At 28.7% G+C, this 25941-nt stretch overlaps 1 protein-coding gene across 1 annotated transcript; it reads right to left on the bottom strand.

The window, feature by feature from the left end:
• Positions 1-405: 405 nt before the first annotated feature.
• On the bottom strand, positions 406-10829 carry LOC145196739 (isobutyryl-CoA dehydrogenase, mitochondrial-like). The gene is made up of 15 exons (XM_090079959.1): positions 10298-10829; positions 7929-8029; positions 7334-7385; positions 7026-7143; positions 6766-6844; positions 6616-6646; positions 4843-4919; positions 3993-4056; positions 3833-3906; positions 3575-3661; positions 3317-3365; positions 1583-1680; positions 1270-1422; positions 1050-1152; positions 406-860 (listed from the first exon to the last, which is right to left on the bottom strand). The coding sequence occupies exons 1-15, from the start codon at positions 10395-10397 to the stop codon at positions 808-810; spliced, it is 1239 nt and encodes a 412-aa protein (XP_089936085.1). The 5' UTR covers positions 10398-10829; the 3' UTR covers positions 406-807.
• Between the last annotated feature and the right edge of the window lie 15112 nt (positions 10830-25941).

Here is a 25941-nt window from a genome sequence, read left to right as displayed (position 1 = left end):
TACATACATTAAATACATTACATACATACATACATTACATACATACATACATTACATACATTACATACATTACATACATTACATACATTACATTACATACATACATACATACATACATACATACATACATACATACATACATACATACATACATACATACATACATACATACATACATACATACATACATACATACATACATACATACATACATACATACACACATACATACATAAAAGGACAACAAAGAGAATATATATATATATATATATATATATATATATATATATATATATATATATATATATATATATATATATATATATATATATATATATATATATATATTCTTATTGTTTGTCCTTTTATTAGGTACTTTAAGTACAGCTCATTTAAATGAAAAAATTTTCTTGAATTGTGTTTATGTTGGTGTCAAAAAGTTTTCACTTGTACAAAATGGCATCAAAGAAACATACAAAATGACATCAAGAAAATCACCCAACCTGTTCTAACAAAAATTATTAGATGTTTATATTAGTATAATAAAGTAAAAAAAAAAAAAAAAAGATTATTTAGAAGAAAAATCAATCATGCAAAAAGTTTTATAAATATCACTATTCCCCAAAACATTATTTTGGATGTAAAATAAGAAGTCATTTACATGGTTTTAAATTTAGGTATGAAATTTAAAACCATACAAATACACTCCTATAGTATTAAGTCATTCAATTTAATAGTAAACCACAGAAAATTTGCACAGCATCTGTAGAAAGGAAATAAGCTTAAACAACTCCAGAGGCAATCAATTCATCCATTAATGAGATCTCGTGAAATAATGATCCTCATAACTTCATTTGTTCCTAGAATAGTAAATTTTAAGAAATATTAACATACAGTTTCACATTTCAAAAGTTTTATTTTTAACCTTATGTTTTTAGTATATTACAAGATAAACTAAGTTTTCTGAGATCTATTAAAATGATGAAAATGTTTTTCTTGGAAAAAGTAATGTGAAAAAAACCAAAGAGATGTATTTTAGCTTAAAACACCTTCTAATATCTGATGCACACGTGTATCTCTCATAAATTGCTGCACTTGATAGTCTTTTAAATAACCATACCCCCCATGCAATTGAAGGGCTGTGTTGCAGAGCTAATAACAAAAAACATAAACAAAAATATGAAAATATACTGGAAAAAAACAAAACAAAATAATGATGGTTTCAAAATTTAAAAATATAAGTAGTTGATTTAGATTTTAAGTCAATACATCAAAACATTTGTCTGTTGCTTGAAGCTTAGCCATTGCTGCAAGAACTGGGGCATTGGATTGTTGATTATCAATTGCTGTAGCAGCATGTCTAACAAGCAATCTTGATGCTATTAAATTAGTTAACATTTCTGCTAGTTTAAACTGAGTGTTCTAAAATATATAAAAATACATAATATAAAATTAATTAGCTATTACTCTGAAGAAACTGAAGTTATGGTTACATGATGAAAAAATCAAAAACAACATAGTTACTTAAACCAATATGGTAACACATTTATACAAGAACTTGAAAAGCCAATTAAAGTGCTACCTGAAAATCAGCTAATGCTTTACCAAATTGTTTTCTAGATTTAACATATTCCAAACTTAAATCTAATGATTTTTGTGCTGCACCTAAGGAACAGGAAGCTAAAAAGAAAAGAAAAATTAAACAAATCAATTATAAGTAATCTATTAAAGTGCTGTCATCCTATTTATATAATACTTAAAAAAACAGCACTTTAATGACAAATAAGATGAAAAAGTTTCTAAAAGAGGTTTATTTACGATATCGTCCTGCATGGTAAAAACAATTCTGGACACAAACGAGTACAAGGAAGTGGTCATAATGAAAAATAATCAAATGATGACCCAACTTACTGAGTTTCATTGAGGAAGGTTGCTAGGAAATTTCACTGCACTCAGAAAGTTAGTAACAAAATATTAGCAAATGCTACAAGCAGAACTGTCAATACAAAAAAAATTCCACTATGAATAAAGCACATTCATTTAGCTGGCACAGCATTTAGCATTAGCTTTATTAAAAACATCAAGGAAAATAATGAATACTAGAAGGGATCTTTCTTCACATTATCACATAGCAAGATTAACCTTAAATAAAATTTTTATTTAACCAATCTTTCCCAAATAACTACCACCAAAAAAAATCTGCAAGTTGCATCTAAAGCCTTACCTCAAGTGGCTTTTCAATCAATCAAGATGTCTACCTAGATGAATACATCAAGAGCTCTTTCCTTTCCTTAAAGCCTATCACTTTGATGGTTGATATCTATACTAGCCTGATCTATCACATTATACAAAAACTGCAGCAACCTTCTTTGAAAGGAAAAACATAAATTATGTTCACAAACATGTTAACTGTGCAAGAATATTATCACGGATACATTCTAATTTTACGCAACAAGTAACTTGCAACAGATCAATCTTGGACTTGTAAAAAGTATTTCTGGGTAAAACTCAAACTCAACTCTGAAAAAAGAGGTGTAATGACTCTAAAGGAAAGAAATTGATATTTAAGGAAATAAATAAAAACTATTCAAAACTTTTGTTTAATTTCTTGATTATTAACTTGATTTGTCATTAAATGGCAAAAAAAAATGTTCTTAGTTACAAATCTTACATTTCAAACTAATCTACTCCATTAAAATTAATGCAGCCTCAAACATTCCTACTACCATTTTGCAACCTTGCTACAATAAACCTGATTTTCTGATTTTCAGTTGCTTAATGGATTTTAATTTTTTCACAAGAAGTTTACTTAAAAGTTACTTTTATAACCAAAAAATTAAACTTGCTACAACTTTTCCATTGAAAAAGCAATTTTCTCTTTCCTTATTAATATATTGAACCTCTGTTTTGTGTCTGCATCAGTTTCTTAGCAGTTCCATATGCAACAATTGAAACCTAACTGTATTTGAAGAAACACAGCTTTTATTAAAGCTTCTCAGAAGTTCACAACAATTTATACGTGTTGATAAAGTTTGCAACTAAGTTGCTTTACATAATGGTTTTTGATCCATTTCTTTGTATCATAACTTTCTAATTTTAAAAAATTTACCAAAATGATCAAGATTTTCATACAACACTTAATAGAAAATCAATTTAATACTTTTACAGAAGATGATTTGCTTGAGAAGAGAATGAAATACAACTTGTGCATCAATTTTTTAAAATATATTTTCAAGGATGTTTTTTAAGCATTTGCAAAAATGATCTATCGATCATAATCAAAAAAAAAAAAAAATTAAGGACAAAAATAACTCACCGATACTTATTCTGCCACCATTTAAAGCATTCATTGCAATATTAAAACCCTAAAACATTTTTCAAAAAATTAGAATCTTTCAGTATAAATATTCTTTCTGTCATAAAAAATTAATTTTCCAAAATACAAAATTAAATATTTTTAAAGAAATAACCCTGGTATTTTAGCTCTGCAGCCTAAAAAACTTTTTTTTCTATACCTAATACCCTAAAAAAATTTTTTTTTTGAATTCAGAAAAACTAAAAAAGTAAAATTCACCTGTCCACGTTTCCCAATCATATTTTCAGCAGGTATTTTACAATTGTCAAAAATTACAGATCGTGTTGGTTGACTATTCCAACCAACCTACCCAATGGGATTAAATAGAAATTTTTTAAAATAAAACACAGTCCATAATGTCTTAAAACAAAAATAATATTCAATAAAGATTCATATTTGATTATCATTATATCAAGTAGTAACAAAATATTTTGTATATTAAAAAAGAAATCATCCAAGCTTAAAGAATAAATGAACCTTTTTTTCTTTTTTCCCAAACTCTAATCCAGGGGTGCCATTTTCTACAAGGAAGCATGTTATTCCCTTTGGGCCTACAAAATAATGTTGATTACTTTTATACAACTTAAAAAAAAGCCTTTTAAATATTTTCATTCCAAAAAAGTAAAATTAATGCAACCTGAACCATCGCTTCTTGCCATAACTGCATAAACATCTGATTCTCCAGCTCCACTGATGAACATCTACAAATGTTAAAAAAAACAAACAAATTTAACAAAAAGTTCAGTAAAGCAATGTTTGAAATAGTTGAAACTTTAAAACTATTATTTAATGACATTATTCATAATACATATGAGAGCATATGTGAGTTAGAAAAGAAAAAAACACAAACTACAATTAAAAAAAGAATGCATGTAGATAATTAAGCTACTTGCTTAGATACTTTAAGCAAAATAATGTTCCACTGGTTATATACATAACATCATTTTTATCAACTTTCAATATCAAAACAATTTCAAATAAAAGTTTAAGTTTCAAAAGTTGATCTTGTAATGGAGTGTTTTCATAGCATTTATTTATTGCTGGTCTTTTTATCATTCTTCATAAATCTCATAAAATATTCACAATTTTCTGACGGAATCTTTACCTTTCATTTGAGCATAAATAAATATAAATATAAAATTACATATTGCAAAGTAATTTTTTATTTTTATTTTTAAATAAATATTGCTATTTCAAGCTGTTGATGTTGATGGAAATTTAATTGGAAAAATTTATAAGAAAAACATTTAAATGAAACGAACTACTTTAGAGATAAAATAAATGTAAAAAACTCTTTATCTCTTAAAAAAAATTTATTTAAAAAAAAAAATACAGAAAAATTTTTAAAAAAATGACAGCAGCTTCAAATCAGAAGTAGCAGTAGAATCTGGTTGGATTTTTTTTGTTTTTTTTTAAGTGAAAAATTTTCCTATTGTAAAACAGAAGCAAATACAAATCTATGATTTATTCTTAAGCTAAGTACATACTTTTGATCCATTCAAAATATAATAATTCCCCTCGTGTTTTGCACTCGTAGATAAAGAGGAAGCATCGCTACCTGAGCCTAAAAAAAAAGGAAACATTTCTAAGAAATTTTAATACTTTAGAAGAAAATAATAGTTTTGAAGCTAAAATAACTTTTTTATTGATAGTTAATAAGTTTATATAGTTTATATAAAGCTATTTGAGCCATGCTAAGCTAATCTAAAACTAAAAATATTGAAGAGATTTTGCTTTTGAATATTATCATCACCCTTAAAAGAAATATTTTATTTAAGTCTAAATATTGATGGTGTTATTTCATTGGTATTACCTGTAGTTTCATAAAACATTATTTTTAGAAAACTATTTTAATTATTTTATGAAAGAACCCTTGTTACTCATCTCAGTAATTTTTAATGGCCACCAAGTTATTGTATGCTGTAGTCAAATAAAATTGTCCTACAACACATTAAGGCAGACTTGCAACTTTATTTCTGAAAGAAAGCATGTTCCTGTTCTTTTTCTTTTTGAATTATGGAACCATAAGAGAGAAATTTACAAAAAAAATTGACATTTTATTGTTGAAACAATCCAAACAATTTAGAAACATTAAAACTCCAAGAATCTATTAATTCAGGATGTTTGTTAATATTTTCAACAGTTACCTTCCTTAAACAATTACATATTTTAAGCATTCTTCTGTAAACATAACAATTAAAGAAGATAAAACAAAAATTAAATCAAGAGCAAACAACATTTTTGTAGTGAAAAACTGATTTCACCAAAAACGTAACAGTCTTATTTCTTGAACTACTTAAAAATAGAACTGAACTAAAACTACTAGGTTATGGGAAACACTTTTTAAAAAATTTTAAATGTATATATCTAAACATAATCAAAATAAAGCAAATAGCTTTAAATATTTGCTTACCATCTTGAATATGATTTGCTTATTACTAAGATTACCATTCAAATATGGTTATTAAATATGATAAGTAATTAAAATACCATGGAAAATTTTTAAAGCAAACATTAAATGAGTGCATATGAGTTTTTTCACATGAAGAAAAAACTTTAGTTGATACTAAAGTATCAACTAAAGTGTGATTCATTTATAACAATAACAATGCTTGTATAATATTATAAAGGGAAAAAAAAAGTTAATTTAAAAAAAATAAAGAATGAAGAAAAGATATCCGAAAAAATATCATAAAAAATACCATAAATGAAGTCAAACAAAAGGTAATGCAATGAATATAGTTTGAAAAGTTATAAAAAGTGATAAAGAATGATAGCAAAGCAGTTTAGACACATGTAAAGTGAAAATATATGAGGTAAAAACAAAAAAAAATGTATGAGAAGGAAGAAAGTTAGTTAAGTTGGTAAATGTTTGGAAATTTGTTATACAAAATATGAATATAAAAAAAACTAGTATGTGCAATGCGCAAATGAGATTTGAGTGTAAAATTGTGTAAAACTTCATTTTCTGAGCAAAAAAGCAACATCTACTATTTTTGAGAAGATAGCAGAAAAATGTATTGGAACTGTATTTAAAATATTATGCTTAAATTGAAATGGCACACATTGGCTTCATATTATTTTTATAACAAAAAAAAAAAAAACAAGACAGAAAAAACCATGTTTTTAATTTTACTTTCCCACTTGTGTCAAGCAACATTTTTTCTTCTTATGAAAAAAACCTCCACATATATGCACAACAAATATTGATATAAAAATATATTTTATACACATGGCTTCAAAGATAAAACTAAACTTACCTGGTTCAGTTAAACAATATGATGCTATTTTCTAAAAAAAAAATTTGACAAACACTGTAATTTAAAGCTATATTTGTCATAAGAGAACTCAAGATAACAAATTGAGAACTAAAATCGTTAAGAAAATTGTTATACAAATTATACAATTACCTCACATGAAACAAGAAATGGTAAAAATTTATCTTTTAAAAAAGGACTACCATAATTCTCAATCAAACCAGCTACCATGCTAAAATTTAAATGAGCAGATAGATATCTGCGTACATACTCTTTGTATAAGAACAATTAGATGATTAGATAACAATAAAACCATGAATAACAGTTGATATATTACAGTTTTAAACTGATATTATCTATGTATCTACTAATATTATCACAATAAAAATTATGATGAAAAACTTAAAGTTTACTTGTGAATAGAGAGAAAAGCTGTAGTACTGGTGCATCCAGTGGACAGAGCTTCATAAATAACTGATGCAGCAAGACAAGACAAGTTACTTCCCCCATATTTATCACTTACACGAATCCCTTTTAAAAATACAAACTCAAAGTAACTTTTGATGGTTTAAATCAAAAAATTTTACAGCTTTTTGGTGCAAAAACAATGAAGAAAACCTCCATAGGTGTTCTTATGAAGATTTCTTTTAGAAAACAAAATAAAACCAAAATGTCACATATTTGCTTGTGTTTGAGAACTGTTTTAGAAATAATTTTGTACCTCCAAAACCCAGTTCGCCTGCAGAAGAGAGTGTTTTTCGAGGGAAGATTTCCTAAAAAGAAAAGAATCTTTTTAATTGTAAAGAAAAAAAGTTCAATTAACTTATTCTTTTTATTTACCGTAACTATAGCATTTAAATCAGTTTAGCTATTCAGTTTGAAATTGGTTTTATTAAAAAAAAAAGTCTGAAGAAAATTTTAGACTTAGTGCTTTCAATAAGTCGAGCTTTAAGCCTGTTCTATTGATCTTCTGGATAAAAGCATGTAATATTTTATTTTATTATATATAATACTGATAGTATCCAAAGACTCTATGCTATTTGTGCTCTTTTAAATAAATAGTGGGACCAAAGTCCCTCTATCTATTTAGAAGAGCACAAATAACAGAGAATTAACTTAAAATAAAGTACAATAAAAAAAGTTTAATTTGAGAACATGCACCAGATAATTTTATTAAAATTAGACATGTATCATGAATAGGTTAAAATTTGCCTCAACTAAAATCGCCTTCTATAAATTAAAAATTTTTTATCATGCTCATTGAAAAAACATTATAAAAAATTTTCTTTAAAAGGCAGATAATTAAACAACTATACCTCATTATCCCACTTTTGCATAAAAGGATTAAGTTCTTTGGACGCAAAATTTAAGGCAAGCTCCTGCATACTAATTAACTCTTCACTGAGACCATCTTTCACTGAAAATATTAATTGACAATTTTTCAATAATGTTTAAACAACATTTGGATAACCCTTTAAAACTTGCTAACTTTTGCTCTTTAAGTAAGTAATTAACTAATTTTTTTGTAATTTAAAACCAAGAAATTTTTTTTTTAGAAGTTCATTAGGAAAACAAAACTTAAAATCTTTTTAATATTAGTTTTTAATCTTTTTGCTAGCATTTTATTAATCAACATTCACTTGATTTTAAAACTATGAAGTTATATCTGAATCTGGATAAAAAAACATAAAACTTGCTTTTGATTGGATTGCTTTTAAACAACTTTAAAAGGTCTCGGAAATTATGCTGTTATTTTTTTATCTAACATTTTGATTCATTTAATTATTAATCTATTTATCTTTAAAAGTATGCTGAAAAAAAATCTTACGATTTAAACTTAATAAAGTTTAATAATGTAATTTAAGTTATTTAACAATGATATATGGTATATTTCCTAAACTATGATTCGGCCAGATAGAACCAGAAGTTAAAACAAATGAAACATAGAAATAACATAAAACAACTGTAAAATTCAAAGAACAAATAATCAATTGCATCTGAATTGAGCAAGTTAAACAAAATCTGTGAAAAAAGCAAATTGGAATACAAAAAACGAATTATATTGCAATAAGAGAACAAAATAAGTTACAGAAACTTCAAAGTAACAAATAAAACTACAATCATTAAACTTAGTAAACTATAAAAATTGGCCACAGCTTTGGAACTAACTCATTGTGGATGTTGCCAATTTAAATATTTAAAACATCACATTTGGCTGAGGGAGCTAGATCTCTGGCGTATTAGGAATTTTTTCAGTCATGTTAATCGCTTACAAAATATTACACATTCAACAATGTGCAATATTAAATATAGATTGGATCAAGAAGTGTTGGATCAAATTTCCAAAAAATGGCTGAAATAGATGCAATCATTAAACAAGTAAACATTTATATCATTTCCTAAAATCATTATTAAGATGCTACTCCCTTGGATTTCAGTTGCAAATAAACTAACTGTAAACAATTGTATTTAGGCCAATCCAATTCAAGTACAAGTAATCTGCTAGAAACCAAAGCATGAACTACACCAAAGGATTTTAAAGAATAGGGAAGTAAACTTCTATTACATAAAAAATCCTACTTATCAAAGAAGTAGAAGTCTACAAAAACTGACAATATTGTAAGATAGTGTGTAAAAATGTAGAAGACTGGAAGAATAAACCAGCAACAGTAGAAACAACAATTGAATCGTGTGAGATTATTGTAAAAGAAAGTATCTTAAAAATCTGGAAAAACTCTTAAAAAAGAGTAAATGTTAGCAGGTTTTAAAAACAATTTCTTTTATTAAAAGATATATCTACTATCTAAAAATATAAAAAATGAAACAAAACAATTATTACTGAAAAGGTTTAATGCTAAAATGATGCAAATCAATTTACTATACACTAGAATTAGCTTTTGATAACTTACAAAACAATTAACAACTAACCAAACTATTAACCAAAGATTATCACAACAAATAATTACCCTTAAACCACAACTTATGTAAAAGATATAGCATGATTGAGGATTGAACCATTTGTTGTGATGAACACATATTCCGCTGTTGTATTTAAGTATAAAACAAAGAATACATAAATGTATTCTTTGTTTTATACTTTTTTAATTTGAAGCAGATTATTCTGGCACTGGCAAGTAAAAGAATTGATATAGCATTTGTTAAATTTATCAAATGCTATATCAATTTTTTTACTTGCTAGTGCCAGAGTAATCTGCTTTAAATTTTACCAAGTCTGAAAAGATGCTCAGTAATAAAGTGAAAACAGAGAAAGAGTTTGGTATACTGAGAGAAACACCCTTCTTTAAACTACCTTTCTCCTAACAATATAATGGGACCTAATATATCAAGAGCATTTTGGTGTAGAGGTATTTAAAAGATTAATTAGAGGATTTAAAAGTCTGTCATAAACAATTAAAGTAAATGTTTACAACTCTCAGAATGGAATAAATAGTGTTGAATGCTCTGTGTCAGCCAACTGTTTTGCTAACACGCAATAGTTCCTAATATATTGATGAGAGTTAACCACCAATTCTTGTAGAAGAAAATGACGAAATGAATGACTATGGTTAGTGCATAAATATTTGTATACTTAAGTAAACTGGAAAATTTTTTTTTAAGATTTCTATTGAGAATTTGATGAAGATCATATTACAATTTATTAAATTAACCAAAAAAATACACTTACAGTAAGTTGATAAAGATGAAGAGGATGATCTTTTATATATCTTGTTGAAGATTCCATGTCTTTTAAATGGTAATGAAAATTTCCAGAACTTTGACATCATAGTTTTCCAATATTAAATAACCAATCCAGACAGATTAAAGTGCACACAAACTCAATTTAGGTATGAATGTGTGTATTTTTATCAATTTCCATAAATTTATATCATTTAGATAAGTACAAAACCAACTACAAACAAACTAGAACACTATAGCAATAAGATAATCATGATGCATAGCAACTACTAGTATCTTGATTGTGATTTGATGCTTATCCAGCTAATTAGGTAAAATGTAGATTACTTATATGCATGTTAAAAAGCAGATTGTTTAAATAAAACATGAACTCTTTTAACTAAACTAACCATGAAAATTAATATAAAAATTTAAAGCAAATTCAATGCAAAATTAAAATCAAAAAAATCATTATTTCCAAAGTCCAGTTTAGGTTATGTACATAACTACAGTAAATCATTTGAACGGACCTTACGGTAACAGCATCAAGCTATAGGACGGAATAAAGAGTAATTAAAAGAATTGAAACGGAAGCTTGAGTGAAAATGGGACGAAATATATGGTAACTCGGAATTCTTTCCCTTTTGCTTCAGTATTATCTAAAAGGGCCTCCTCTGTGACAGCTTTGAGCATAATTCAATAACAGAACAAATGTTAAGCCGGACTCTGCATAAGAGTTGGCTTTCTTCCTCGTTCTATCTTTTACAGATAGTGCTTATACCTACTCCCAAACAAAAAAAATTGTGGATAATGAGAAAGCAGCGAGTATTATTGATTTGCCACTATTTTTTTAAAGAAATAATTTAAGGAGAAAAAATGTTTGTTTAAAGACCATGTCTATTATGTTTGTTTTTCTACACCTAGCTATCCAAACATCTTTGTTCTAAATTTCACATAATCTTTTGTGTGTGTGTTTTTTTGCATATAATATCGCTGATATGTTGTTAACTGTGAATAATTTTCATTAGAACTTATCAAATTTGAATTTAATTGATGATCTACAGGTGAAAGGACCTCAGAATGCAGTGGGACCTCAGAATGTCAGTTTGAATTAAACCAACATAGAACTCGATTTTTTTAATTGAATTCTAAGAGCGTTGAATAATCTGATTAAAGAATATAATGTTAAGTCATAAACAAAAAAATTATTACATATAATCCTTATAAAATAATCTAAATTACGAAGACGTTGAAAATAGTCTATAAGCAATGAACTTTTTTTTTTTAATAATTTTAAATATTTCAATCCCTTCTGAAAATAAGTTTGCAGAACCTTATCAGAAATGTTGCCTTAAGACTCCAAAAAGAGTGTTAAAAAGATGCGTGCGCAGAATAAATCCAATTTTCTTAAAATCTCTTTTTTAAATACCTAGCATTTTGAGGTGCTGCACCTAACGTTTTGAGGTACCAAATCAAAAGCAACAGTAACAAACTTAAGTTATTACTTTTTATCTTTTTTTTTTTTTTTTTATAACATTAACCAACTTAAAAAAAATGTAATGAACAAAAAATATAAAAATAAGATCCAGGTAAATTTCTGATTGATTTGATCAAGGAGCTGGGTAACGTCAGTTGTATTAGGTGGAGTGATGAAAAGTCTAATATTTTTGCTTCTTAGGAATGCCAATACATCACTGTCAAATCTTGAAGAGTGACCATCGGAAAGGACAACAACAGGCCGTTTTATATTGTTTTTTTTTCTAAAAATTGGTCAAACATTTGATTTGCACTTAGAAGTGTACTGTGATCATGACTTCCACTCTCATTTGTGGAGATTAGAAGATTTGGAAAACGTATAAATGCTTCTTTTGGAGCCATGTAGGCACTAATCCCTTTTCCCTTGAATATGATTTGGCACATTGCTATATCTCCTCCAAAGAAAACAAAAAGATGTATGGCTACACATTCTCTATTTTCTCTTACCTTATCTTAAATGGTTTAGTATATGCTGGAAGAGGGTACTCTTCCAGCATACACTAAACCATTTGGAGTACCATCAACTCCATAGTTAATAAACTGGGGGGTGTCATCATAATTGTAAATTCTAGTGGTATCTATATATCCCTGCCATACACCTGTTTCTAATTGATTTGCATCAATGAAAATATTACATTCTATAAATTCTTCAGTTAATTCGTTGAGGTGTTTACATGCCATTGCTTTTGTGAAGTTAAGGGCACGATTTATGGATAAAGTTCCTTGTCTCTTTTTGGTTATGTACTTTTCATATTTTGCATCACAACGCTTTCAAAAAGACTTGCTAAGCTTCTTTGTTTGGAGTGCTCGTTGAGCATTTGGTGATAGCTTAGTGATCTGACGTCCACGAAGGTTTCTACAGGCTTGTTTTCTTACTTCCAAAACATTCAACAATATTGTCAACTCCGACTTGTTTAAACCTTGGAGGCACCTAAATATATTACAGGGGCGGATCTAGCTTTTTTTTTGAGGGGTGCTGAGCAAGTATGTACTGCGAAGATATGTTCATTACTCCCCCCCCCCCCCCGCACGCTTTGCAAAGGGGGGGGGGGGTCATAAAAAAAGGTTTTTATAAAGTACGGGGGAGAGAGTCACCCAAAAGTGTACAAGTTTGTTTAAGAGGTGTTCACAGAGTTGTTACGGCATAATATGTCTGGCAGATCTGTCGACATATTTTTAGACATATTTTACATAGACATAAAATATGTCAGAATTATTTTTCTGTCCTCTTACTTTGACATAACTTTATGTCTGAAACATTTTCTGCCGATATAAAATATGTCCGAAATATTTTTCTGTCCACTTACTTTGACATAACTTTATGTCTGAAACATTTTCTGCCGACATAAAATATGTCATGATTATTTTTCTGTCCTCTTACTTTGACATAACTTTATGTCTGAAACATTTTCTGCCGACATAAAATATGTCCGAAATATTTTTCTGCCTACCAACTATGACATAATTTTATGTCTAAAACATTTTCTGCCGACATAAAATATTTCCGAAATATTTTTCTGCGAACTTACTTTGACATAATTTTATGTCTGAGACATTTTCTGTCGACATAAATTATGTCAGAAACATTTTTCTGTCCACATATTTTGACATAATTTTATGTCTGAGACATTTTCTGTCGACATAAATTATGTCAGAAACATTTTTCTGTCCACATATTTTGACATAACTTTATATCTGAGACATTTTCTGTCGACATAAATTATGTCAGAAACATTTTTCTGTCCACATATTTTGACATAACTTTATATCTGAGACATTTTCTGCCGACATAAATTATGTCAGAAACATTTTTCTGTCCACATATTTTGACATAACTTTATATCTGAGACATTTTCTGCCGACATAAATTATGTCAGAAATATTTTCTATCCACATATTTTGACATAATTTCATGTCTGAGACATTTGCTGTTTCTTATTTTAGAAGAAAAAATCGTACAACTTTATTGCTCATTTTAGATTAATTTGACGAGTAAAACAAAAGTTTCGATTTCCCCTTGTTAGAATGTAAAAACTTAGTCTCAAACTTAGTTTTTATTATTGAATGTGGTTTTTATTATATGGCGTCCTGTGCCGCACTAGAAATTATGTTAAGTAGAAAGGAAAGTAGAACTTTTAAAGGGTCGAACCATTTACAGCATAAATTCTACGATCTAATCGTCTGCAACATAATAAAAATAGAAAAAAATTCTTTGTCAGAATATTTATATCCGTTCCATGATAGGTCGAATAATTTATGGTCGAAGCAAACCTTATTAAAAATATAGTTTTTCACCAGCGCGGCGTTTCAGGTTAAAATAGATTAACCACAGGACGAACGACAATTTAAAGCAGCGGTTAGAATACAATTTTAGCCGTAAGAAAATATCTGGCCAACGTTTATCTTTTAATTTAATCGAACCGTCAGAATCGTTTTTTGAAGAGTTGTGATCTTAACCGAAAATTTACTTCAAATAAAACCAACATCAATGATAATGTTTGGTTGTTAAAATTTTTTTTTTTCTCTTACACTTTTTCTAAAGAGAAAACATCCCTTTTCAGATTGTAAATGATTGTAAAAGCCATTAAAATGGCAATTAAATGCCTTAGAATTCAGATTGTAACAGCCATTAAAGACGTTGTAAAAGCCATTAACATTCAGATTGTAAAAGCCATTAAAATGGCAATTAAATGCCTTAGAATCAAATATTTGTCTGCTCTCCTCAACAATCCACATGGCATTACAGGTTGCTAATATTTGGAAAATTGGCTTTTTTTTTTATCCAGTTGTATTTTGTGGCCTTTTATCTTTATTTTGGCATTTTGACACAGAAAAATTTAAGTTCTTGAAAAAGTATTTATTTTGGAAAAAAAGATGAAATCAATTTTTGCTCCTCAAGAATTTTTAAGGATAATAAAAAACAACTTTTGACTTCCGATCCAAAGATTAACTAGTTGATTTCATTGATGAAATTTGTTCAAAATAAAGTGACAGAATCGTTTTGAAACAGCCGCGATATGAAAAAGGGCATTATTATGGCATTTTACATTCACGATTTTGGAATTTCACATGTAAAAAATGTTGGTAACACTGAATTTAATTGTCAATTAAAACGACTAAAATATAACGACTTGGAATGCTCGCTTCCACGTTTGAGACATTAAAACGAATTTCCTAGCCGCATTAAAAAAAACTCTTGATGCTGGAGTCTTTTGACCCAAATGCAATTCAGTTGTAGATTTTTATATCACGGCCGTTTAATCTATTCTCAAAATTAACTTTGACTTTTTGTGCTAGAATTTTGTCAAGTATTTTGCTAACACAAAATCTAAAAGAACTTTATTACGTTATAAAAAAATTTTTTGTTTCGACTCTAAAAAGGTTTTCAGAACTCGATTCTTGCACTGGGGCGCCATAAAAAATTGACTAATAGAAAATGTGAAACGTTTAGTTTTTTAAACAAATTTTATTTTATCAATCAAATCTAGATTATTTTTTACCACCATGATGGAGTCTAAGAAATCATTTGAAATGCGAGTACGTAGATGGCTATAAACCAAAGCGAATCCAGAGAAATCACGTTCAACTTTTACGCTGGAGAACGCTGCACCGTAAACTACTTGCGAGATTTCATAAAGCCGATTCCATTTTGTTTTCTGGTTTTTCTTCTAGTACGCAAGAATGTTGAATTCAACGTCTAATGACACTCGCGGTTCATTAAGAGTCCATTTTAAAATTAATTGACGAATATCTTGATCTGACTCTAAAGCTGCATTAGCAACATCTTGTCTGGTTCCTCCTCCAGTATATTCAATGAAACGGCGTACTTTTTCAGCATAAATTTCTTCTGAGTTCATAGGAATCATCTCTTCAGAAGTATTTGAGGAATATGACGCATTTAATTGTATGGATTCTTCTGTTGATGAAAAACTTGATTGTTCTCGTTGAGTACAAAGTTTTTGATGAATTTTGATTAGCTGTATAATTCCTCTATTCAACATTTCTGTATTAAACAGTTGATGACCCGATGTAAAGCAAAATCTAGGATCCAGAACTAAAGCAGCAATAAATGCTTAACATTTAAAAAAAACTTGTTCTCGTGTATTGATTGCGTTGGTCAGTAGCATTTTTAATCCCAAATCACCTGCTGGAACGTCCTCAATTCCTATTTTCATTTGAATCCATCGAACGTAGAATTCACTAATTGATAATTTTGCGGATTGAAAATCCATCATAGCCGAATGTATTGGTAAAAATGCATCGAAATATTCATCTATTAAACTCCATGAAGCATCGTTTAATTTTAATTGGTCGTGTCTTAGCCTTTGATATGCTTCTGCGTTGGTATGGAAATCTTCTATCATCAAAAACGTGGAATCCCAGCGTGGTTCAATGTCTACACGAGGTTTTTTTAGATTTTTAAATGTTTGAATATATGCTACTTTCTTGGATTCGATAGCAACTTTTCTGATGTTATTTAATGCATCTTCAAACATTGATGTTACGTCCTTAGCAGCTAGCTGACACACATGTGCGCCACAAAACATGGCTGAACAGAACGATCCAACTGATTTTTCAACACAAACAGTTTGGGCTTCACTATAATTCCCTTCTTCATTCTCTAAAGCGCCAATATCAATTTCCTCGTCTTCGAAATCTATAAATTCGTCACCATAAATTTCAAGGATCACTTTCATTTGAACTTGTGCATTTTGAAGAATTTTTGAAGCCTTCGTCATGTTCTTTCCTTGATCTGTGCAAGTTGCGTAGATATCATTAGCACATTTTCCAATTTTTCCAATTACATTTTCTAACTGAGCAGCTAAAATTTCGCCAAACTGTCGACTTTCTTGAGTAAGTATGCCTAAGGTTCTGTCAGCTATTTGCCCGTCCTTCACATATCTACAGCTAACTCCAAACACGTTTCTTCCATATCGCGACGCACTATCAAACATCAACGAGACAAGAACATTTTCAGTTTCTTCTCTTATGAGCGAAAAAATATTTTCACACGCAAGTTGAATGTAGCGTTTCATGCTGTGACGATTTATAACAATTTTGAATTCTTTGAGTGCATTTTTCACTAAAGACAATTGTCCAATTTCATCAGCTGACGCGAAAGACAAGTTACGGTTCATCATTAACTTAATCATTTCTCTAATTAATTGATTTACATCAACATCCAGCTTGATTCGTTTAATTAATTGAATCTCATCGTTATTTCGATTCCTTGTAGCCGAAGTAGTTTCAACTAAGTCAATTTCGCCAGCTTTTTCTTTGTATTTTCGAAGAAGGTGATCTTTGAGGTTACTTAACTTGCCTTTGTAAAAATTTTTGCACATTTTACACTTTCCTCCTTCTTTACTAATTTCAAATTGACTTTTCACTTGTTTGTGCAATAAATTATTCTCCATATTTGTCTTTAAATCTTAAGGAAAACAAAAACAGTGATAAGAAAATAGTTATTCCAAGATCTATTTATACCACAGGACAATCGTTTAAACCGCGAAAAATGAATAATTAGATTAATAATCGTTTTTTAATGCGGCTAGGAAAATCGTTTTAATGTCTCAAACGTAGAAGCGAGCATTCCAAGTCGTCATATTTTAGTCGTTTTAATTGACAATTAAATTCAGTGTTGCCAACATTTTTTACATGTGAAATGCCAGAAGCGTGAATGTAAAATGCCATAATAATGCCCTTTTTCATATCGCGGCTGTTTCAAAATGATTCCGTCACTTTATTTTGAACAAATTTCATCAATGAAATCAACTAGTTAATCTTCGGATCGGAAGTCAAAAGTTGTTTTTAATTATCTTTAAAAATTCTTGAGGGGCAAAAATTAATTTCAACTTTTTTTCCAAAATAAATACTTTTTCGAGAACTTAAATTTTTCTGTGTCAAAATGCCAAAATAAAGGTAAATGGCCATAAAGTACCATTGGATAAAAAAAAAATGCCAATTTTCCAAATATTAGCAACCTATAATGCCATGTGGTTTGATTGAGGAGAGCAGACAAATATTTGATTCTAAGGCATTTAATTGCCATTTAATTTGTTTGAGTTGTATCATTTACAATCTGAAAAGGGATATTTTCTCTTTAAAAAACGTGTAAGAGAAAAAAAAATTTTAACAACCAAACATTATCATTGATATTTGTTTTATTTGGAATAAATTTTCGGTTAAGATCACTACTCTTCAAAAAACGATTCTGACGGTTCGGTTAAATTAAAAGATAAATTTTGGCCAGAATTTATGCTGTAAATGGTTCGATCCTTTACAAGTTCTACTTTTCTTTCTACTTAACATAATTTCTAATGTGGCACAGGACGCCATATAATAAAAACCACATTCAGTAATAAAAACTAAGTTTGAGACTAAGTTTTTACATTCTAATAAGGGGAAATCGAGACTTTTGTTTTACTCGTTAAATTAATCTGAAATGAGCAATAAAGTTGTACGATTTTTTCTTCTAAAATAAGAAACAGCAAATGTCTCAGACATGAAATTATGTCAAAATATGTGGATAGAAAATATTTCTGACATAATTTATGTCAGCAGAAAATGTCTCAGATATAAAGTTATGTCAAAATATGTGGACAGAAAAATGTTTCTGACATAATTTATGTCGACAGAAAATGTCTCAGATATAAAGTTATGTCAAAATATGTGGACAGAAAAATGTTTCTGACATAATTTATGTCGACAGAAAATGTCTCAGACATAAAATTATGTCAAAATATGTGGACAGAAAAATGTTTCTGACATAATTTATGTCGACAGAAAATGTCTCAGACATAAAATTATGTCAAAGTAAGTTCGCAGAAAAATATTTCGGAAATATTTTATGTCGGCAGAAAATGTTTTAGACATAAAATTATGTCATAGTTGGTAGGCAGAAAAATATTTTGGACATATTTTATGTCGGCAGAAAATGTTTTAGACATAAAATTATGTCAAAGTAAGTGGACAGAAAAATGTTTCTGACATATTTTATGTCGGCAGAAAATGTCTCAGACATAAAATTATGTCAAAGTAAGTTCGCAGAAAAATATTTCGGACATATTTTATGTCGGCAGAAAATGTTTTAGACATAAAATTATGTCAAAGTTGGTAGGCAGAAAAATATTTCGGATATATTTTATGTCGGCAGAAAATGTTTTAGACATAAAATTATGTCAAAGTTGGTAGGCAGAAAAATATTTCGGACATATTTTATGTCGGTAGAAAATTTGTCTTGGACATATTGGACAGATAACAACTCTGGGTGTTCAAGGCAACGAATACGTACGTAGTTTGACTATATTTTTCATCAACTTTTTAAATTTTCAACCTCTTTTTTAACAAAAGAAAAGGCTATATCCCTCTGGGTCTTTTACCTGTCTGCCCATCTTTTTATACCCTTTAAACTGCCCGTATTTTGATTAAATAATCAGATAAGAAAGGTTACAATTCTTATAAACATATCTATTTTATTTCCATAATAGTATTTTGTATGCAAAATAACACAATTGTATTACAACTCACTATTAAAAATAATTATTAATACTATGATATAATATATTTGTGTTTTCATCAGTTCTTCGAAATTTGGTAACATCAGTTTGAGAAAAAATAATTGGATGGTTTGAATAAAAATCTGCATTTGTATATAATTCGATACTGGTCAAATATCTAAAGTATTCTGACAAAGATTCGTTTCCAATTAATGATATAGAACAAGCATTAAATAAACAGTTTCCGTTTGGAGAAGTTCTAATAAAAAAACAAAAAATTAACATGAGCGAGGTAACATAATTTAATAATGTTATGCCACAAAATAATTATTACACAATTTTAAGTCATAAAATAACTTACTGGTAAATCATTTACTAAATGTAATTTTGGTATTGTTCAAACATAAAATAAGTTATAACATAATTGATTATTTTCTCCTTGAAATATGATATAAATAAGTTTGTAGTAAAATGTTTAAGCAAAACAAGTCATATATGATTTCTTTATTTGCTATTATTTTAACTATTAATCAACACACACACACACACACACACACACACACACACACACACACACACACACACACACACACACACACACACACACACACACACACACACAAATATTTCGTTTTTTTTTTTATTTTTAAATTAATATAATTATTTAAGAAACAAATTATTACCTCACTGGTTGAAAATTGCTTTCTGCTCGAAATCATTGAGATAGGAAAACTGTATATTTGAAACTTTGCATATTTTATGCATTACACTTAGTTTAGATTTTTCATTAAACAAAAATTTTTCTCTAATAGTATTATGAGCTTTGACAATAACATTAGATAAAAACGATACCTTTTTTGATTGAATCCTATTTTCATCTAAAATACATTTTAAAATAATTTGAAGCATTGAATCCGCCATGTTTAGAACACTTAACCTACGAGCAATGATATAAAGATATTTCCTAGATATGCAACTTCGCCGTTTTTAGTGAAGCCAATTTAATATTGCGTAATATGTTGGAGGCCATTATTATATCGGGCAAAAGCTTTCAGTGGATCAAAGTCGAATGAAAGGAAATTTGCAATTATAAAGTTTTGATTAAAGTTGGAATTAAAGATGATTAGCTAAGAGATGATAAATGTGATGAGTCTACAGCCAATATAAATTTGTATTGGTCAAAGAGGATTGTACTGGCTTACAAACTAAAACATGCGGCTATTTAAATAGCCACAAATTAAAAAACATATTTAAAAACATATTTGCATTTAGAACTTTAAACGAAAACATCGTAATGTATTTTAATTTTTTATATTTTAAAATTAAATATTTATAAACCCTTAAATAACAATAATTTATTCGTTTGTTGTCTTAATCCAATTGATGACTTCCTTAGCACTTTAGTGGTATAATCCTGGGCATATCTAAACATTCGAATTTTAAAGTAATATTCACTTATCTTTTTAACAAGCTGGCTAGAATGTAGATCTTCATTAACAGTCCAATGTTCTATGTCATGGCTATCAAGTCCTTTAAATACTTTTTTTATCATAATTAATTTTTTTACACAATGAATCATTTTCTGCTTTATATTTTTTTAAAAATCTTTACCACTAATGAAGTTAAATATTTTTTCACATGACTCAACAACTGAAATAACATCCCTTGATGGCAAAAACAAACCACCAAGATTTTTTACATTATTTAACGAAGAATAAGATTTCACATAGGCATGTTCAAATAATAAAATATCAGTTAATGATTGGGCACAAATATTGCAAGAAATCTTATTTATCAACTTTCTGACTATAAAACCAGAGATATATCCCAGTATTGCTTCTTTGTAGTTACTCATTTGAAGTTCATCACAGTACAAAAAAACTTCTAAGTCAATATTGTCCTGATCAAAATTATCAACAGAACACAACCTTTTACTCCAATTAAGAGAAAAAATAGAACCATTGGAATAGGGTTCAAACATTAGGCAGTTTGCATGATTCGATCCAACTATGGAATTTCGCAGCAGAATTCGTTTTAAAGATGACTTTAACTGTACAACATCAGGATTGTTATTGTAACCATTTTTGCCACGAATGCAAGCAAATAGTAGTTCAAGATGATCTTGGGAATACTTGTAAGTAAGAACATACTTAAATGGTTTCTCTGGAAGTGTCAACAGATCGGTGGATAACTTTTCAGTGCTTTTAGCTGCTATAATTAAACCTAAAACAAATGTCTTTCTTCTATGTAAAAGTAAAGGAATGCAATTTTTATCAGTCAACTTGCTTAGATAAGTAATTGTATCATTTAAAAAATCTTTCCAATAAAGTTGATCATGAAGATATAAAGGTTTTTTAAAGTTTTTACTATTTGTATTTCTTGAATTTAGCATGTCAAATAATTTGTCAATAACTCGAATAAAACGGATTGTACCATTTGCTCCCAAAAATGATGGATGTTGAGATACCATTAAAAATTCAATTGCATCAGCAACAGAGCTGCTGAGAGTTTGGCCAGCTATTTTCACATTCATTATGTGTCGATGAAATTCTATATGTTTCCTTGAAAGTTTGTTTGCAAATTTCAATCCTTCAAACTCTTGTAATTCAAACAAACCTTTAATGTAACTCCACTTAATATACTGGCCATCACCATCAATAAAAACACCCAAATCATTAAGAGAATTTCTTGCTAATTTAAGCATATGACATGGATCAAGGAAAATGTGTATCAGTTGGTTGTTATATGAAAAGGTACTGACTATATTGTCAATGTCTTTGCCAAACTGGCATCCAAAGGGGATAACAGAACTTAAATTGGTACTTGTACCATCAAATGTAACACTTTTGATATAAAGTTCATGTGTCAAAGCCAAATTCAAAATGTTTTTGATAAAGGATGTTAAATCACTTGCTTTAACTTTATTCGATAAAACATAACCAATGGGTGTTTTCCAATGTCCTCGCAAGCCAACTAACATGAAAACTAATGCCTCAGTAGCTGGAGTATCAGGTTCGCATACAATAATATCCTTGCCGAAATCACAAAAACCAATATAGTGACCTCAACTTTTGTCATAGATTATACTGTTTTTGATTGCCATAGCATCAATAATGAGGGCACAATATTTAAAGTTTACATCTGTTTTCTGTTTATCACCAAGATAGGCAAAAACATCATGGAATAAACCAGGGTCACAATTTACAGATGATGTCCAATGTGATATTGACCTGGCAGCTGGAAGACACAACATTGGTTGAAGAAAGTTATATGCACGTGGAGAATAAAAATGAAGAGTTAAAGCAAATTTTTTTACTTCATCATTGTATCTGTGACCTTTTGGTTTAACATTTTGATTGAGAAATTGATTTTTAATGATTTCATAAGAGAGTCCAGAAAAATTTTCGCTTAAAACAGTTGCAGCATCTGTAGTCAAATAATTTTTAGATTGTAAATGAGAAATCATGTCTTTTAAAGAACTAATTTTTTTTTCATTTCTTCTTAACTTTTGCTGTAAAGCTTTGACTTTTTTTTTAAATTTTTCTTTTGTTGGTGATAAAGATCTTACAGATAGTGTTGAAGATTGATTAGTTAGGTCAGTACTATGAGTTGTGTTTTCTGGCTGATAATTATGTGTTAAACTATTTTCTTTGTCGGTGTCATTTATAGCAGGATAGACATCAACTTTTTTTCTTTTTGACAACGGTTCAATTTTCGGTAGTGTTCGTATTGTTGGGAGTTTCCTTTTTGGCTTTTGTGTATTTGCAGAAAATACAAAAACTGATGGTACAGCATTCAATTTTAAAATTGGTTTATAATGATGATCAACACTTGAAATATTTTTATCTGGGATACAATAATTATAGTCTGCTTCTAAAAAATGGTCGCTACATATACAAGTATATTTAGTTGGGATAAAATTTTCACGATTCAAAGCAACAATCCATCTTTTACACAATTCTGAATTTTTAATAGGAAATTTATGGAAGGATTTTGAGCCGCCTTTTACATATCTACTAGAACATCCATACGCAGCACAAGAATTAACCATTGTATGATGAAATTACTAAAAGAAATAATTAACTTAAATGAATGCTAAAGAAAATGAACAGAAATTATGTCGGGATATAACTGTTTTTATTATATGATATATTGACTGTTTTGCCCGATATAATAATGGCCGATTAAAACTGTAAACAAAAAAATCGGCTTCACTTGCAGCTTATAAAAAAACCCGGAGTTTCCTATCTAGTTATTTATTATACGTCATTGCCTACGAGTTAACCAAAAGCTTAGTGAAAACCCTTTTTTCTGATTTATGCGTGATTGGCTTGCACCCTTCAGAGATCTTTCTGATTGGGTCAGCACCCCTCAGAACCAGTTTTGATTAGCTTAAGAAACCAAGCCAATCAAAAATAGCTTCTGAGGGGTGCAGGCCAATCAAAAATAATTCTGAAGGGAGCAAGCCAATCAGAAAGCGACTATACTGGAATTTCCTAGTCGAAACATAAATATATATAAAATACGCTAGCGCTAACACAACAACAAAGATAGTTATTTTCGACATCCTTCACAAAAAAATTAAATCGCAAATTTTGAGTTAAATAAAATATTTTAACAATTTAATTTTTATATATAAAAAAATGCAACAAAATAGTAAACTTTGCTTGTTGAAAGTTGACGGGTGCTGGAGCACCCTTTGAACCCCTCTGGATCCGCCCCTGTATATTATTGAAATAATAATACATAATGTACAAGAAAACTAAATAGTATAAGTTTAGTTTTCTTAATGAACAATATTAAAAAACCAGGATTTTATTACAATTTATAACAGTTTATAAAAAAATATTTCATTTCTCAATTATGTTTAGATATTACCTATTCTTGTTTCTTATATAAGAGACTAACGACTCTTCCTCATCTGTTGTAAAAATTGAACAATATTCCTTCTCGTTTCCAGTTACAATGACACCAACAATTCGTTTATTAATTGTTCTAAGATCTTTAATTAGTGGAAATTTTCCTGAATTGATTGCGGCACAACCAGGTTTATTGTTGATTCGACACCATTCAACTGCTTCCTCTAACTGCTTACTTTTCATCATTATAACATCTCTTAGAACATTGCATCTTGGTTTGCTTGTTGGTTTAATTCTAAAGGACTTTCCTATTTCTTACTTATTTTTTACTGAAAGGAATATCAAAATACACTTTTGTACTTGTACTTTACTTTAGTAAACGCACTTTAGTTTAATTTATTTATTTTTTCAAAAGCAAACAAAGAAAACACACTAAAGTGTGTTTTGAATGAGGTTTCGTGACGAAACTATAAGCAGAATACTCATTTCATAATGTTGAAAAGAAACTGAATGCAAACAACTTTTTTTTTATATGTTAATTAGCTTTCATTAACCAAGCTTTTTGAGGTTCCTTAACCTAGCATTGTGTAGTGGAATGCAAAAAGTATAAAAGATAAGTGAACAAAACATTTAAAAATATATTCAGCATTGAAAATTAATAATATATGCAGAAATTCATGATTAACTAAGCATGTTAGCCTAGACCCTGACACCAATGTCTCCACTACAGAATCTAACACTTCTAAAAAGACAAATCTCAATCAATCAACTCCCATTCAATCTACTTCAAAGAGAGGAAAGTTTTCAAATATATATAATACCAGGTGCCACTCCTAGCCCTATACTTTTAACGGCTTCTGAAGAAGGGTGGTCTTTTAAAAAAGATAAGCCTAGGAAACAAAGAAAAAAGAGGCCTAGAAATCGAAGATGATTTCTGAAAACAGATATCCTTGTTGAAAAAATTTGGAACATAAACAGAAGGTTGTAAAAGAAAAAAAGAAACTAAAAAAGAGCAAGAAAGATGAAGAAGATGGCATTGAAGATAAGAAAGAGGATGTTTTATGTCTCAGATGCTTCAAACCCTTCTCAACAGCCTTATATGTGCAGAGTGAATTCAGTGTTCAAGCTGCCATTGGTGGACATATCAGGGTTTGTTTAGAAAAAGAACTCACAGATCTATTTAATGAATGTTTAAACTATAATGATTTTCTAGCCATGTTCGATGAAAAAACTATAAATTGATTTGAGGGCAGATCTACCCCAACCCAACGGCCAACTTATAAAGTATTGTAAAAATATTCACAAACTTGTATAAGCTTTTAATAATAGTTTTTTGAATATAGTTTTAGTAATTTTCTCCCATAGAGAAACAAAATAAAACATGAAAAGCGAAGAAAGTTAGGAATCAAAGAGAAAAAAGCAGGTCAAGGTGCCTCAGTCTACCCTAAATTTAATTTATTTTAATAATTTTGTATTTTTATTATCATTGAAAGTATTTGTATTTTAAGTTTTCAGTTATAAAATATCAACAAGTGGCATCAAATTTACAGTGCCAGAGGTTGGTTGCATAGGAAGTTATTTCTTTATTGCAGTCAACTTTTTAAATAGAAAGAATTAACTTTACTGTTCTGTAGCAACATACGGCTCAGTTTTTATATTGTTTAAGCTGATAGCCTTTATTATTTTTATTAAATGGTAAGTATTATTCATTCAACTGAATTTCTTTAAGCTTTTATTAATTTTAAGAGGCTTAACAAATTTAA

This window comes from Hydra viridissima, unplaced genomic scaffold (genome assembly GCF_058129835.1).
Source record: "Hydra viridissima isolate aposymbiotic clone 2 unplaced genomic scaffold, HvirCarnegie_v1 scaffold_2, whole genome shotgun sequence".
Classification (NCBI taxonomy): domain Eukaryota; kingdom Metazoa; phylum Cnidaria; class Hydrozoa; order Anthoathecata; family Hydridae; genus Hydra; species Hydra viridissima.
Note: the sequence above shows the minus strand (reverse complement) of the source record. Positions and strands in the feature narration are given on the sequence as shown.